The 16,821-nt window shown below is 41.8% G+C and overlaps 1 protein-coding gene across 1 annotated transcript in view; it reads right to left on the bottom strand.

Annotated features, from left to right (window-relative positions):
- The window catches only part of LOC138261214 (cytochrome P450 3A21-like), a 184,051-nt gene extending 179,211 nt beyond the window's left edge, over positions 1-4,840 (bottom strand). Inside the window, exon 1 of the mRNA XM_069209967.1 lies at positions 4,673-4,840. Within this exon, the coding sequence (XP_069066068.1) occupies positions 4,673-4,743 (71 nt within the window). The 5' untranslated portion in view covers positions 4,744-4,840. The remainder of the gene's footprint in view (positions 1-4,672) is intronic.
- Between the last annotated feature and the right edge of the window lie 11,981 nt (positions 4,841-16,821).

Here is a 16,821-nt window from a genome sequence, read left to right as displayed (position 1 = left end):
AGGCAGCACTCACAGCAGTAAGACACCAAGCTAGGCTGTTTGTCACTACCAGGACAGGTCACGGAACCTGGCAGATGTCCTACCTTCTACATACATGGCACCCTGCCCATAGGGCTAGCTAGGGCGTACCTTAGTGGTGACTTACATGTAGTAAAAGGGGAGTTCTGGGCCTGGCAAGTAAATTTAGATGCCAGGTCCCTGTGGCAGGAAACTGTGCACACAGGCCCTGCGCTAGCAGGCCTGAGATAGGTTTGAGAGGCTACTTCAATCGGTGGCGCTAGCAGCGCTGCAGGCCGACTAGTAGCATTTAATTTACAGGCCCTGGGTATAGGGAAACCACTTTACAAGGGACTTATAGGTAAATTAAATATGCCAATTAGGTATAAGCCAATCATACCAATTTTACAAGGGAGAGCACATGCACGTTAGCACTGGTTAGCAGTGAAAAAGTGCTCAGAGTCACAACGTCAGCCAACAAAGGTCAGAAAAATAAGGAGGCAAAAGGCAAAAAGTCTGGGAAATGACCCTGTAAAAGGGCCAGGTCCAACAGTTGCTGAATACACACATACATCAGAAATCAGGTTTAAATATTTTATGCAAATGTAGACTCATGTATTGCCTGAAAGTATCACTGCTTTGCAGAGAAAGGTAGTTGGACTAATTGAGTGTGGCAAGATGCAGTGTCTCTTTTTTCAGCAGTGCCTCCCAGCAAATGCAACACTTGAATTGATGGGGCCCAAGAAGGAATCAGGGCAAATGGAGCAGCAGCAAGGGCCCCATCTGGCTCCCATTTAGAGATGATGCTGCAATTTCCTCTCACAGTGAAAGGCTTTGCAATAAAATACAATGGACCCAAATCACAAATAAATTAGAAATATGGGCAGATATTTACATCTACATCAGGATGTAGTTTCATAGTTTTTTTTCTAATCACTATCATTCCGAGTAGTACGTTGGACAGTAGGAGCTGATGTGTTGATGGGAACATTATGTGACAATTACCACAGGCTCCTATTCTGTCAGTGCAGTGTTCTATATAGCATTCAATTCACTTGGTTGTATGTAGTCTTCCATTCTAAGGCTCTTCCTTCACACCCAGCCAATCTCGTGCTGATCCCTTCCACCTTAAGCAACCATTTCCACAGTGGAAACAGAGTAGATTGAAGTTTGGGAATGCACACAAACATACATAATGCATTCCCAGACCTAAGGACCTTATTTAGACTTTGGCAGGTGGATTTAGTAACGTGGCCTTGGCAAAGTACTTTACTCTTGTCATGGCGAGGGTAGTCCTCCTGCCAAAGTTAAAGAAGTCCGCCAGCCCAGCTGATATCTCTTCCATTTCCAGGCACTGTCATCATGCCAGTTTCTGTAAATGCATTGAAAGCTTGATGAACGTGTCCGTTAACATGACAGAACTGTACGTCAATCTTTCAATTTTTTTATATTTTTAAAAAAGAAAATCAAAAATGTGAATTTTATTTTAAATATTTAAAAAAATACCCCTCCTCATAGGAGTTTTTTCCCATTTGTGGGGGTCATTTCACTGTTTTCACTGTCCCTTAACACCAGGTTTTACCTGGCCATAACAGGCTGTGAAAAGTTACCATTTGCCTGTCCACTCTAAATAGGGTGGGCCGACAAATGACCAAACATCTGACGGCCTTTACTCTGTAGGGCTGTCTGTGGTGTATGTAGGCAGCAGAAACGCTGAAGTTCCGCTTGACTCTAAATGAGAAGAGAGGAACTTTGTTTTGGCAGGGATGGTACGCTGTCACCACTGAGGTACCCTCTCCACCAAAGTCTAAATATAGCCCTATGTTTGCATTTGCGGCCATCATACTTTTCTGGATCATTAGACCCAATATCCAGGCCCAGAGGCTAACCTCATTACTCCCATTCCAATGCCAAACAGAAAAAGAATGTATTAACTGACATAGGAGAGAAAAAGGAGACAATCATTCACAACTGGTCAAATACTGAGCTTCTGTCCTGCAAATGTAGAAGTGAGTTTGACGCCCCAGTAGATGAAAGTATAGCTCAGTGGTTTAATGCAGCTGTTGTAGAGCTTTGTCTGTCACCTAACCTTCACAGGTTTGGCCACTGTTAGAAATGGGGACTCTGGTTGGTAGTCAGTTTGCACTCTGTCCAAGCAGGTATCCTCACTCTAGTCAGGGTAAGGGAGTTACACTCTTAAGACGGTCCCTGCTCACCCCCTTGGTAGCTTGGCACAAGCAGTCAGGCTTATCTCATAGGCAATGTGTAAAGTATTTGTACCAAAACACACAGTAATACAGTGAAAACACTACAAAATAGACACCACACCAGTTTAGAAAAATAGTCAATATTTAGATAAATCAAACAAGACCAAAACGACAAAAATCCAACATACACAAGTACATTTATGAATTTTTAAGTCTTACTCCATAGATAACGATGGATGAGTTGGTGTTACACAAAGTACATGGTTTGCGTAAAAAATAAAGCCGCATGAGCGAGCATACGTCCGAAAAGTCATTGATGCGTCAATTCCTTACTTGCAAGTGAGGCTGTGCATTGTTTCTTCTCCGGTCGGGTAGGCGATGCATTGTCACCTCGGGTCTGGGCAGGTTCACATCGATTTTGACGCCAAGAGATGATGCGTGCAAAATCCGGCTGCACAGTGATGAGGAACTGTGCTGCGTGAGGCTTGCGCCAACTTCAGCAGCCGCAAGCAGGTGTTGCATCATTTCTCCAGATGCGTGCAGGTGATGAGTCGATTTCCCAGCCGCGATGCAAGTGTTGAGTCGTTTTTACAGCCGCGTTGCAGGTGGTGCGTCAAATTTTTTTCCTGCATGGTTCCTGCCCATGGATTTCCACATTGGTTCCACCAGCTTCACCTTTCAAGGGCCCAGGGACTGGAGTGGGCAACACTTTGCAGGGCAGGAGTCTCAGCAGAGAGTCTAGGTGCTTGCAGAGGAAGTCTTTGAAGGCCCAGAGACTTCAAAACAGGAGACAAGCTCAGCCTGAGCCCTTGAAGACACTTCACAAGCAGGAATATACCACAAAGTCCAGTCTTTATCCTCTTTCAGGCAAGACGCAGCAACTGCAGTCTAACCCAACAAAGCACAGTCATAGGCAAAGGGGCAGTACTCCTCCTCCAGCTCTTTAGTTCTTCTCCTTGGCAGGGGATACTCTTGAGTCCAGAAGTAATCTAAAGAGCTGTGGTTTTGGGTCCACTGCTTAAACCCCTTTCTGCCTTTGAAGTTGTCAAACTTCGAAGGAAAGTCTCTGTTGTTCACACTATCCTGCCTTGCCCAGGCCTGGCACCAGACTCCCAACAGGGGGTTGGAGACTGCATTGTGTGAGGGCAGGCGCATCCCTTTCGGGTGTGTCAACTCCTTCCTCCACTCGAGCCCAGATGGCCCATCAGGATATGCAGGCTACACCTCAGTTCCCTTTGTGCCACTGTCTAGTGGAGATTCAAAAACAGCCCAAACACCAGTCTGCGCCAGATAGGGAATACACAAAGTCACAGAGTCACAGAATGGTTTAAGCAAGAAAATGCCCACTTCCTAAACGTGGCATTTTCAAACTGACAATTTAAAAACCAGCTTTACCAAAATATGTATTTTTAAATTGTGAGGTCAGAGACCCCAAACTCCAAATCTCTATCTGCTACCAAAGGAAAACTGCACTTACAAGTTATTTAAAGGCAGCACCCATGTTAACCTAGGGAAGAGAGAGGCCTTTGAACAGTGAAAAACGAATTTGGCAGTAATTCACTGTCGGGTCATGTAAAAACACACCAGTACATGTTCTACCTGTTCTACCTTTGCAGTGCACTGCACCCTGCTCATGAGGCTACCTAGGGCCTACCTAGGGGGTGTCTTACATGTATAAAAAGGGAAGGTTTAGGCCTGGCTAGTCTTGCCAGGTTTAATTGGCAGTTTAAAACTGCACCCACAGACATGGCAGTGGCAGGTCTGAGCCATGTTTACAGGGCTACTTATGCCCACTAGTAGCATTTGATTTACAGACCTATGTCTCCCTTCTGCAGCCACAGTATTGACTACAGTAAGAGGCACTCAATAGTCTGTAACACAAAAGCGATATAAATGCAGTCACAACCTCTGAAAGGAGGTTAAGGTTTTGCAGCCATTTATTATAAAGAATAAAATGCAATTGTTGTCTGTAAAATAGACTGTAGAAGTCACCTTGGGGTTCTGTGATATTAAGTCGTGTTTCTCTCTGGGATCATGAAAGTCTTTGGTGAGCTGCAATCTTCTCACAACGACCAGTATTTTATTCAGTGTGTAATAATAACTATATTAAATGTAAATAGCACACAACAAATTTGCCTCTCTGAGTTTATTAGCAGATGTTTCTACACAACATCACTCGTTTTTGTTCACATTGGAAAGACAAAAAGCTGAGCCAGCCCTGCCAGGATCAGACCTGTAGCCTGTGCATAACAGAGGCCACAGGGCACTGCAGCTGGTTCTACACCCACTGAGCTATAGAAATACCTGAATATTGATAAATGTGCCCAGTTTCCGTCCTCCTCCTCCTACTAACCTTTGCCACTCCCTCAAGCAAGGACATTGCTGCGTGTGAATTTTAGGAGAATAGTCTGCATTTTCTTTAAGTTGGACACTAAAGTAAAGAATCACCGTGCAGGTGCAGTACTTACAGAAAAACGACCGTCACGAGCACGACGAGCAGAGTCCACGTTTCTATGGAGAGATTTCGAAGATAGTCCATGGTGCCTGGTAGAGTCAGCCCTGCCTTTGCCCTCTGCCTTGTACCTGCCTAAGGTGAATGTTGTCTTCCCAGCTGTTTGTTTGAAAAGTTTCCACTGGCTCTGGGAGCGGTTGTTGTAGAGTCCGTCTGTGTCACCGATTGGTCCACAGGTGAACAAATTGCAACGCTGATTGTCTCTTGATATGCTAATCTCTTTTATGCAGGATTTCCTAACCGAACAGAAGACATTACATCAGCGGCTGAGAAATGCTTGTCCTGGAAATATCGATAAATATTTCACCAAAATAAACTTTTCAAAAGCTGCCTCGTTTTAGCCAGTAAACAACCCACTGTGTCGGCTGCGGATACTTATATAAATTCATCAGCTATTTATATAAATTCGCTATGATTTTGAAATATAACCAAGAGCTTAACTTCACCTTTCTCTTTTTTGCAATAGATCTTATCAGTTCTATTGACCTGTCGTTTACAGTATTTTGAGGCAGTGGCGGTACAACACCTCATTTAAACTCCTCTGATAAACCCATGCTGTAAAACAGCCAAACTAGAGCTAAACGTCCGAAATAGGCAAATTGAGCAACCAATCAAGCCAGCCTTCCTGTGAGGGTATGTGAAATTTGTAGGAAGAGCAGAGCCCAGTTGAGCCAAGGGGGTCTGACTTGGTTCTAAAAGCTAAAGAATGAGCCACCAGTAAAGGGCCGTGAAAATTGTGATGGAAATTGTCAACTGAAAATATGCATAACACTCTTTCAACTTACAAATAGTTTAGTTCTTCGATGTGTTTCAATATCGTAATCTAGAATACATAATTATGAAAATGAATAGCTTTTTAAACATGATCTTTTCGGCATCAAAGATTCCCTAACAACACTGTCAGGAGTAAACCAAAGGATTTCAGTTTGTCATGTGCACTGTGTGTATGACTGGTATTGTTGTTCTGTGTGAAGTACAGTGCTTGCAGGGGACCACACAGTTTGGTCTAGTGCAACAGTTGGATTTGAACCCAAGTTTCCTAGACAAACACTGTGTAATTCAGCCAATGAATGAGTATTGACTTCTCTATGGTTTAACACCAAACACGTCTTGTGTTTCTTTCAGGAGATGAATTAACACACTAAGTTAAATTAATACCCACAATTCAGATATCTTATGTTTTTCCATAATTTTGCTATCACCGGCTTCCCCTACTTAAAAAAGACAATGTTAACGCAGAATTACGAATTAGATTATTCATGAATATTCATGTATTTTGTGTATTAAATTTGCATAGAAAATGTATGAACTTAGAGAAAAATAATGCTCACAGCCGTGAGTGGCTGCCATTGTTCACAAATTATACTTACTAATATGAAATGTTGAGCTTATGTTTGATTATTGTAATAATATGTCATCTTAAGGGTTATGCATTTTGTATTAGCTTTATTAATTGTAGGCCTTAATTTAGCGAGCCCATGGCCTAGTTACACACCCTTGTGTCAAGCTGCATTCCTTAGGCGTTTAACAAAATGGATGCTTAGATAATTAAATTGTGATTTTCCACTGTGCTGTCCATGTGCCTGCACCTGAAAGTCTTTATCATGAGAACTGCTTGCTAGGAGATAATGTACTTGCTAGTGCAACAATGTTTAATGTAATGTGTGTAAGGCTGATTTTCCCAGGAGAGGACAATGAACATACTGACTGGAGTATAAGCTGCAACAATATTGTTCCCTGACAAGCCGAATGACCGAAGTTGGACGAAAGGAGCCTATCATTGACATGTGAACTATGTAGTAGAAAAACTTTAGATTTGAGGTTTTAGTTTCATTGGACTGTGAACATGTGATTCTCTGACTAATTAGGATGTGGTAAGTAGTTTTAAGGAATTTAACTAACCAGACTGCACTAAGAGAATACAGGCCCATTTGTCCATTTTCTATCTTGCCATAAAGCCATTATTTCTTGACCGTCTTGATAAGCGACATGCTTAACTTTATTGCTTAAAGAGACTTTGCTTTCTCTGAATTCTGATGCTGAATCCTGATGCCTTGCTGCCCACACTGAGGTCCTGATGACGAAGACTATCTTAGCTTGCAGATCCAATTGAGGAGAGGTATACCGTCAATGATATTGATTGCTATATCTATTTTTTTTGTTTCTGGGTACCAACTGCTAAATTTGTAAGAGCCATAGTTAGATCTTTTTCCAAATTTCTGTTGACTAAATAGTTTTTCATGAAGCCCAAACATGCTAGTCTAATCTGGTTTTAGGTAGGATTCTCACTGATGAAGTTTGTTACGTGTAATAACAGTTGATGTCTTTCTTTGCTGAATCTATATGTATGTAATATTGTTTGCGCAGCTATTCTTGCTATTAATTTGTACTGTAGCCTTAGAATGCGTAGTAGCTCAAGCCTTTATTAGATTGCGATTCTTTCCCCACTTTGGACAGCCAGTGTTGTTTCTGTACGTCCATCATTTGATTTTGAGATTAAGCTACGTTACATTAGCATTGTTAATATAGGGAAATAACTATTCTAACTTTTACATAGAGGTGTGGTTATTCATGACTGTAAGGTCATGGTGGGTGACATTTACTGACTCCTATTGATTATTTATGTTGCTGATAGTTATTGGTTATTGATCAGTGCATGTACAGGATATATGGTGGGAAAACCTCAAAGCGAGTCCAAAGTTTCATCGACCTATTCGCGTCTCCTTGTAAGTTTACTCATTAAGGTCCGACGCGCTAACAATGCCGACTTCATGCAATGGTTTTAGTAAGTTCAGTGGGGATAATTATAAGTATTAGCAAAACAAAGGTCCCTCCTGCAGTTAACCCCTTCACTGCCAAGCCTTACCTCCCCCCATGCCAACCCTCTTTTTGTGCGATTTGAGATAGTTCGCATTTAGACCCCCCATAACGTTTTGTCCACATAAGCTATCCATGGCAAGTTTGCATCTGTTTTTCCAGCATCCTGGGGATTCTAACAGTTTGTGGATTCCCCTGGAGAGAAATTAGCCAAAATACAGCCACATTTTGGGTTTTTTGGGAAAAATGGTAAACAACTGCTGCAGAAGAAGAGCCTTTTTTTTCCCTGCAAACAGCATCAATGAAGGGGTTTCATTGCTAACATCACCATTGGCCAGGTTTCAGGAACAAGCACACTTGAATCAGAAAACCAAACTTTTCAACACAGTTTTGGCATTTTAGTTAGATAGACCCCATTTTTTGACATTTTTATTGCTTTCAACGTCCTTGCAGTTAGTGGTAGAAATGGGTGTGAAATCCATTGGATGCCAGAAAGCTTTACATTTCTGAAAAGTAGATAAAAAGGTAGACAAAAAGTCTGAATTCAGCAAGGGATCACATGTGTAGATCCTTAAGTTACGGTTTTCCTATCGAAAGTTACATTTGAAATAAAAAAAATATTGAAATTGAGTTGAAAAAAACAGCAATTTGAGCCTAAGTTTTCATCTGTGACTTTTCCTAAGTATGGCAGATTTTGAAAAGTAATATACCGTTATGTCCACTGAACCTTTCTGGTTTTGGGGATACATAGGACTTGTAGGTTCACCAAGAACCCAGAACCAATAACTGAGCTGAAACTTGCAATGGTTTTTCATTGTGTACAGGGTATTCAGCAATTCATTTGGTAAAATATCAAGAGTGAAAAATAGGCATCAAGGAAACCTATGCATTTCCAAAATTGACACAAGGAATGGAGCTTAGAAGCTTTGGTTATTTGCACATTTCTGAATTTGTGGGTACCCATACTAGCATGGGAATTAAACGGCATTTCTCAAAATGACTTCTTTCTTACACACTACCTTACATTTGGAAGGCACAAATGCAGAGAAAGACAATTGGTAATAATTCTGCTATTCTGAATTCCCCCAGGTCTCCTAATAAAACTGATGGTACCTCACTTGTGTGGGAAGGCCTACTGCCTGCAACAGGAAATGGCCTAAAATGCAACATGGACACATCACATTTTTCCACTGACAACTGATTAGTTTTTTTGTAATGTGCCTATCTGTGGATTTTGGGCAATAACACAGCTGGTAATTAGTGAAACCTAGCAAACCAGTACATTTATTAAAACTAAACACCTAGGGAAATCCAGGATGGGGTGACTTGAGTGGCTCTCACCAGGTTCTGTTACCCAGAAACCCTTGCAAACCTCAAAGTAGGTCTGAAAAAAAAACATTTTCCTCAAATTTATGTGATGAAAAGTTCTGGAATCTGAGGAGAGCCATAACGTTCTTCCACCCAGCATTCCCCCAAGTATCCCGATAAAAATGTTACCTCACTTGTGTGGGTAGGCCTAGTGCCCGCAACAGGAAATGGCCAAAAACACACATGGACACATCTAATTTTTCCACTATAAACTGGATGCTTTTTTTGCAATGTGCCCAGCTATGGGTTTTGGGGCCTAGCACAGTCAGCAGCAAGGGAAACTTAGCAAGCCAGTACATTTTTTAAAACTAGACACCTAGGGAAATCCAGGATGGGGTGACTTGTGTGGCTCTCACATGGTTCTGTTACCCAGAATCCCTTGCAAACCTCACAATTTGTCTAAAAACACAGTTTCCTCTAATTTCTGTGATGGAAAGTTCTGGGATCGGAGGGGAGCCACAAACTTCTTTCCACCCAGCATTCCCCAAAGTCGCCTGGTAAAAATGGTATCTCACTTTTGTGGGTAGGCCACAAACGTAACGTGGACACCACATTTTTCCACTGAAAACGTGGCTGTTTTTTCGCAATGTGCCCAGCTGTGGATTTTGAGGTCTACTGTGAGCACGTCTGTCCTTATTTGATCTTTTATTGTTAATTTATAAGAGGACACTTTAGAGGTTCAATAGACCATTTGAGTATATTCAGAGGGATTCCACCATAAATCCTCAACACAATACAATTACATCATCATGATCAATAAACATCATCAAATATTATTTGGAGTCAGTAATCTTCACACACCATGACCCATTTGCCCATGAATACTCACACATTTATGTAAAAGTTAGAATGTTTATTCCCCCATAATAACAATGCTAATATCACGTAAATTAGTCTCAATACCGAGTGGTAAACATAAATAAACAACACCGGTTGGCCAAGTCTTCTAAAGAATCTCAATTTAGCTAACGCATTGATAGTTAAGCATTCTAGAGACACAACTGTGAAATAGAAATAGCATACATCTAAATCCAGCAAATGAACAAATGAACAACATTAACCCTTTAGTGATAAGTTGTTAACATGTCATTGTCTCCCTAGCTAACGTTCAGATTAGAATAGTATGTTTGGGCTTCATGTAAAGCAATTTTAGTCAGCATTAATTTGGAAAAACATCTAGCTATGGATCTATCAAAATAGCGCTTAGTACCTAGAAACAAAGAACAAACTTACAACAAGAACAATAGCAATTGTTATACCTCTCCTCTTATGGATCAGCAAACTGTGATTATCTTTGTCAGTTGGACATCAGTGTGGTCAGCTTCAGCAAAGGGCAGTGAAAGGGGGTGGCTCAGACACAGGGGTCTCTAAGCAACCTCTGAATCTTTTAAGAAGTCATGTCTAAAGGATGATTGTTAGACATGGCATCCTTGGCATGGTCTCCCCTAACTTTTTGCCTCTGTTTCCCAGGTTACTGATGAGTGCTGGACTCTTTTTTTTCTGTTTTTGTTACTCTGGGCACTTTACCACTGCTATCCAGTGCTAAAGTGTAGGTGCTCCTATGTAAAATATATGTGTAATTGACGTTCCATGATTGGCATATTTGATTTGCTAATAAGTCCCTAGGACAGTGCACTAGAGTTTCCCAGGCCTGTAAATCAAACGCTACTAATGGGCCTGCAGCACTGGTTGTGCCATCCGCATAAGTAGCCCTGTAAACATGGCTCAGACCTGCCACTGCAGTGTGTGTGTGTGCAGTTTTAAAATGCCAATTCAACTTGGCAAGTGTACCCACTTGTCAGGCCTAAACCTTCTCTTTTCATACATATAAGACACCCCTAAGATAGGCTCTAGGTAGCCCATTGGGCAGGGTGCAGTGTATGTTAAAGGCGGGACATGTACTTATGTGTTGTACATGTCCTAACAGTGATATTCTGACAAATTCGGTTTTCACTGTTGCAAGGCCTACCTCTCTCATAGGTTAATATGGGGGCTGCCTTTAAATACTAATAAGGTACAGATTCCCTTTGGGAGCAGATACAATTTTGGAGTTTAGGGTCTCTGAACTCACAATTTAAAAATACATCTTTTAGTAAAGTTGTTTTTAGACTGTGTGTTTGAAAATGACACTTTTAGAAAGTAGGCATTTTCTTGCTTAAACCATTTTGTGACTCTGCTTGTATGTGGATTCCCTATCTGGGTCAGTTTGACAGTTGGACTGTTTGCACCTCTCTCTAGACAGTGACACAAAGGGAGCTGGGGTGTAGCCTGCATTTCCTGATGAGCCATCTGTGCTAGGAGGAAGGGGAGAAGTGGTCACTAATACCTGAAAGGGCTGTGCCTGCACTCACACAATGCAGTCTCCAATTCCCTGATGTGTGTCTGGGGCCTGACCTGGGCAAGGCAGGATCTTGAAAACAACAGAGACTTCTCTTTGAAGTAGGCCTACTTCAAAGGCAGAAAGCGGTGGAAGAAGAGCCCCTAAAACCCCTGAAAATTAGATCACTTTTGGAATCAAGAGGAACCTCTGCCAAGGAGAAGAGCTGAGAAGTGCCACCCCTGCCTGTGACTGTGCTTTGTTGGGCTATACTGCAGTTGCTGCTTCTGCCTCTGAAAGGTGGAAAAAGACTGGACTTTGTTGTTCATTCCCGCTTGAGAAGAATCTCAAGGGCTTGAACTGAGCTTTCCACCTGTTGTTGAAGTCTCTGGGCCATCAAAGACTTCCCCTGCCAGCACCTGGACTCTCTGCTGCGACTCCTGCCCTGCCAAGTGGTGTCCTATCCAGTTCCTGGGCCCTTGAAAGGGGAAGTTGGCAGACAAGAACTGAAAATCCATGCACAGACCGCTGTGCAGGGACATTTTCGATGCATCTTTGGCAACACGGTTGGAGAAACGACGCACAACACCCACTAACGGAGGCTGATAACGACTCAAACCCCACACAGTGCGGTTTTCTGATACTGTGCGATCTGATTTTCAACGCAGCATCGCTGGGTGTGGAAAATCAGCGCAAAGTCTGTCTGGACCATAGGTGCCTGTCCGGATCGACGCATCGTTTTCTTGCGGGAGAGAGAAAACAACGTAAGCCAAACCGACTAGAGGAGGAGCGACATACGGTCTCACTTGAGAGTGAGAAAGCAATGCATTGCTGGCCTTTTTCGACGTACACTCGCCCGTGTGACTTTATTTTGACACTAACCAGGTACTTTTGTGAAATAAGAAAATTCTCACTGTTTTCTAAGGATTAAGACTCTCAATCTTTGAAAATTCATAACTTGACAAGTGTATGTTGGATTTTCGTCGTTTTGGTCTTGTTTTGTTTAGATAAATATTACCTATTGTTCTAAATCTGTGTTGTGTCATTTTGTAGTGTTTCCACTGAGTCACTGTGCATGTTTTTACAAATACTTTACACATTGCTTCTGAACTTTTGGCCTGCCTGCTCATGCCAAGCTACCAAGGGAGTAAGCGGGGGTTAACTAAGGGTGATTCTGGTTTACTCTGACTTGAGTGAGGGGCCTTGCTTGGACAGGGGGTAACCTAACTGACAGCCAAAGACCCCATTCCTAATAATCGTCATTCAGCATTATTGTTTAAGCGATAAAGTTAAAGATAGAAATAAAGTCATCAGGAACTTTCAGCTCCTCAAACACAATAGAATGAGCCTCTCCTCCCTCGGGCTAAGTTAGAATCACCTTAAGAACTTCCCAGATGCCATTGGTCAGTGAATTGTGTGTTTACAATTAGTCCAATAAAAATAAAAACCCAAATCTAAAATATAACTGAACTGCCTTTCACACGTTGATGATTGGATCCTCTTCTCCTATTCCTATCATCAGACTCGTCGGGTAACCTTTTTGTATCAATCAGTACTCCAGGCAGTGCATCTATTGTGAGCTTCTGGGAACATCGCTGTCTCAAGCATTAAACTATACAAAATAGCAATTTCTACTACAGGACATTCTAGTAGGCCGTTCTCATGAGAAAGTTAAAGGCATCTACTAACGTTTGGTCAACACAGTGTGGACAATACATCTCCATTTCTCTGGACATGCATTCCCATGATTTTATTAAACTGTGCAGCTTAATATGAGGCTGTGCAGACTAGGCCCAAGCCTCGGTAACTTAAGGCCTGTAATTAATAATGCAAATACTTAACGTAAATTTATTAATGCAACACACTACTACAATTTCTAAATGAAAGCACTTCAATTAATATTACTACTCGTTTAAAAAAGACACTTCGTAATTCATGGCGGCCACTCAAGTGGGCATATTTTCCAAGTTGCACATTATTTTCTATCTCAGTTAAATTCTATGCAAATCCTCAATCAAAATACATGAAATTCATTAGTCATAAATTCATCTTTCACACTAGCACACCCGGCACCTAGGGACACCTAGCAAGCCTCTACATTTTTTTAAAACTAGACTCCTAGGGGAATCCAGGATTGGGTGACTTGCGTGGCTCTCAGCAGGTTCTGTTACCCAGAATCCCTTGCAACCTCAACATTTGTCTAAAAAACATATTTTCCTCATATTTCTGTAGTGGAAATTTCTGCAATATGAGGGAAGCAACAAACTTCCTTACACCCAGCATTCCCCCAAGTCTCCCTAGAAAAATGGTACCTCACTTGTATGGGTAGGCCTAGTGCCTACCACAGGAAACACAACATGCACACATCACATTTTACCACTAAAAACGGACTCACTTTTTGCAATGTGCGTAGTTGTGGATTTTGGGCTTTAGCTCAGCCAGCACCAAGGGAGACTTAGCAAACCTGTAGATTTTTAAAATCTAGATAGCTACTGGAATCCAGGATGGAGTGACTTGTGTGGCTCTCTCTACATTTCTTTCCGAGAATCCCTTGCAAACCCTAAATGTTTAAAAAAAACATTCCCCAACATTTCTCTAATATAAAGTTCTGGAATCTGTCAGGAACCGCAAATTTCCTACCAATTAGCGTTCCCCTTAGTCTCCCAACAACTAATACCTCACTTGTGTGGGTGGGCCAAGAACCTGCAACAGGGAAGAGCCAAAAACTTGTAGAGGTTGAGGGGGCACCAAAGCAAGTTCATAAGCACAGTTTTCTTTTAATATGTTTTTAGGCTGACTCTGGGCACCCACACAAGTGAGTTATAATTTTTATCAGGGGACCAAGGGGTACTCTGGATGATGGGAAATTTGTGGTTTATTTCTGTTTGTGGAAGATTTGGTGCAGAAATGCACAGAAAATGTGTGGTTTTAGTCACATTTTGAGATTAGAAGGGCATAGTGAGTAAGAAAACTTGTTGGGATCCATGAGAGGCATACCACCCTGTACTACCCTGGGTGTCTAGTTTTCCAACATATCTAGAGTTGGTAGATTTTCCCTACACAAGAAGCAAGCACACTACCAAGTTTCTTTTTTGATATCCCAAACACTCCCATTATGTTTTTTTTTTAAACAAAGACCCCTCACCCACCAATCTACTTAGTGGCATGCTTTATCATTGGGGTCCCACCTGATACACCTAGCATATGAGGGGAGCGCTTGATGCCTGATTATAGTGTAGTGGGCTTTTTATGAGATGAATTCCCAACTGAGAGCAGAAGTGCAATAAATACAACTTGTGGCTACTCACCTTTACAAACGCAACAGCTCAAGCTAAATACATCAAACAAATGCCAACCGTGAAACTGAACAAAAAATATAAAATGATACAGAACAGGCAATGCTCATGGGTGCTCCCAAAAATTATTTTGTGTGTGGTACATTCTAAAACAAGCGGGCACATACAGCCCAGGTTTAGAAGGACAATCAGGGCCATGCATATGACTCTCCTTCTACATACGTCTTCTCACACAGACTCTACAACGTTTCCATTGGTTGTTTTGGGTGTGGAAGCAAGGTGATCAGCAAAGTGGTGATTTGTTGGCCTTGCCACATCCTCCATCATTCCAATTCTAGGAACTCTTGCCTGTTCCACTACAACAAGACTGCCTATCACAGAATCCTGATATTAAACAAAAGTCATCTTTGACTCTGGAGAATAATCCTTAAACACAATAAAAGCATTAAAGGTGGCTAAATGGAAGAGATGATAGACAGCTTCTTATACCAAATGTAACCATATAAACAGCAGTGTAGGGATCCATCCTCTGATCTACTCTATCTACACCACCTACGTGCTTATTGTAGACTAAAATGCACACAGGTTTGCACACTTCCGTAACCTGACTCCATACAGTCATAGGTGAAGTACTTTCATCATGGATGGTAGCCATGATGTAGACATCCCTCTTTTCTGCAAATTTCACAGCTTGCATGTCATTACTGTGTAAAGCACTGCACTGCCCCTCCCAGGTGTTTTACAATCTCCTTTGGATAACCTTTACTGTGAGAGTAGACTGTGCTACAAATAGCAGTGTCCACTTTGAACAGTTTCCTGAACAAGTGCAAACCAGTGTAGAAGTTACAAATGGTGACCTTTGTTAAAAAATCCTCTAGTAAGGACCCAACAATTTTCTCAATAATTACGAAAGTGGGCAAACAACCTTGGGGGCAGGGGGTCAACAGTGGAATACCTACGAGTGCAGTCGCCAGAAATTATAGACATATCCTCTTCTACTCTCAGACCGCTTATACATCTTAATTCCATAATGTGTTCTCTTGCTAGGAATGTACTGTCTAAAAAAACAAACAGACCTTGAACAGGACTAAAAACAAGTTCAAAGAAATTTGTTTCATTGGAACATAGATCTCTGAAAATCGATCTGCAAAGTGATCAAGGACAGGCCGAATCTTAAAAAGATGGTCACAGTCAGGGTGATCTCGTGCCAACACTAAAGCATTATCAACAACAGGCAGTATCCGAAGCAGAAGCAAATACTGATCATGACTCATGATTGCAGGAAATATGGCTGTTGCCATCAAGGGACTGGCAGACCAATATGAAGACAACAACAGCTTCGTTATCAAGCCCACCGAAAATATTAAACCCATGAACATCTTCAACTCTTCCAGATTTGTGGGAGTCCACTGGGTAGCTCTAGAGCGGGGCTTAAGTCTGGCTCTGTTGTCCCTCAAATACTGTTCAGCATACAAATTATTCTGCTCAACAATCTCAACCAAAAATATATTGTCCATAAACAACTGAAAGAAATGTATAGGCAAAATGTTTTCAGCATTTACTCTACACCCTGTGACACCAGTAAAGACATGCAACACCAGATGCACCATGTTTGGGCAACGCTGAGTTCAGCTCTTCCAATGCAAAGCCTTTCAACCCCATGATGTAATCCAGATGCCTCTTGTTGCACTATCGGCACATGAGTGTTCTCCTCTAAAACACACACTTCATCATCACTGACAGTGGCTTCATTATCAGATAATTTATATCGGACAGAACATTCACTGCCAGAATATTGTACTTCTTCCTCTGCTTCAGATGCAGAGTCAGTCTCATACTCAGGGTCAGAGGAAGATTCAAATAGAATACCAACCTTCTGAGTGGTATCTTACGGCTAACTATAATCCCCACTAATAAAAGTAACTTGACAAATAAGTCAACAGCAACCAACACTGTGTAAAATAAGTAATGTGTGGCTTTTGCACAAAGATCTGTATACTCAAAAACAATACCACCCACCTGCTAGAGACAGCTAGACTTACCAGCGCCTACTCTGCACTGACACAGCAATCACCAATTGTTAGACCTGACATGCCTTAGGGTGGTCACCCCTAACTTTTTGCCTGCCTCCCTCCACTTTTTGGACTCTGTTTTTGCTGGCTTTTGGACTCTGCACACTTTACCACTGCTAACCAGTGCTAAAGTGCATATGCTCTCTCCCTTTAAACATGGTAACTTTGGATCATACCCAATTGGACTATTTAATCTACTTATAAGTCCCTAGTAATGTGCACTGTATGTGCCTAG

This window comes from Pleurodeles waltl, chromosome 10, assembly GCF_031143425.1.
Source record: "Pleurodeles waltl isolate 20211129_DDA chromosome 10, aPleWal1.hap1.20221129, whole genome shotgun sequence".
In the NCBI taxonomy this organism is placed as follows: domain Eukaryota; kingdom Metazoa; phylum Chordata; class Amphibia; order Caudata; family Salamandridae; genus Pleurodeles; species Pleurodeles waltl.
The sequence above is the reverse complement of the archived record's forward strand: the minus strand, read 5'-3'. Positions and strand labels throughout refer to the sequence as shown.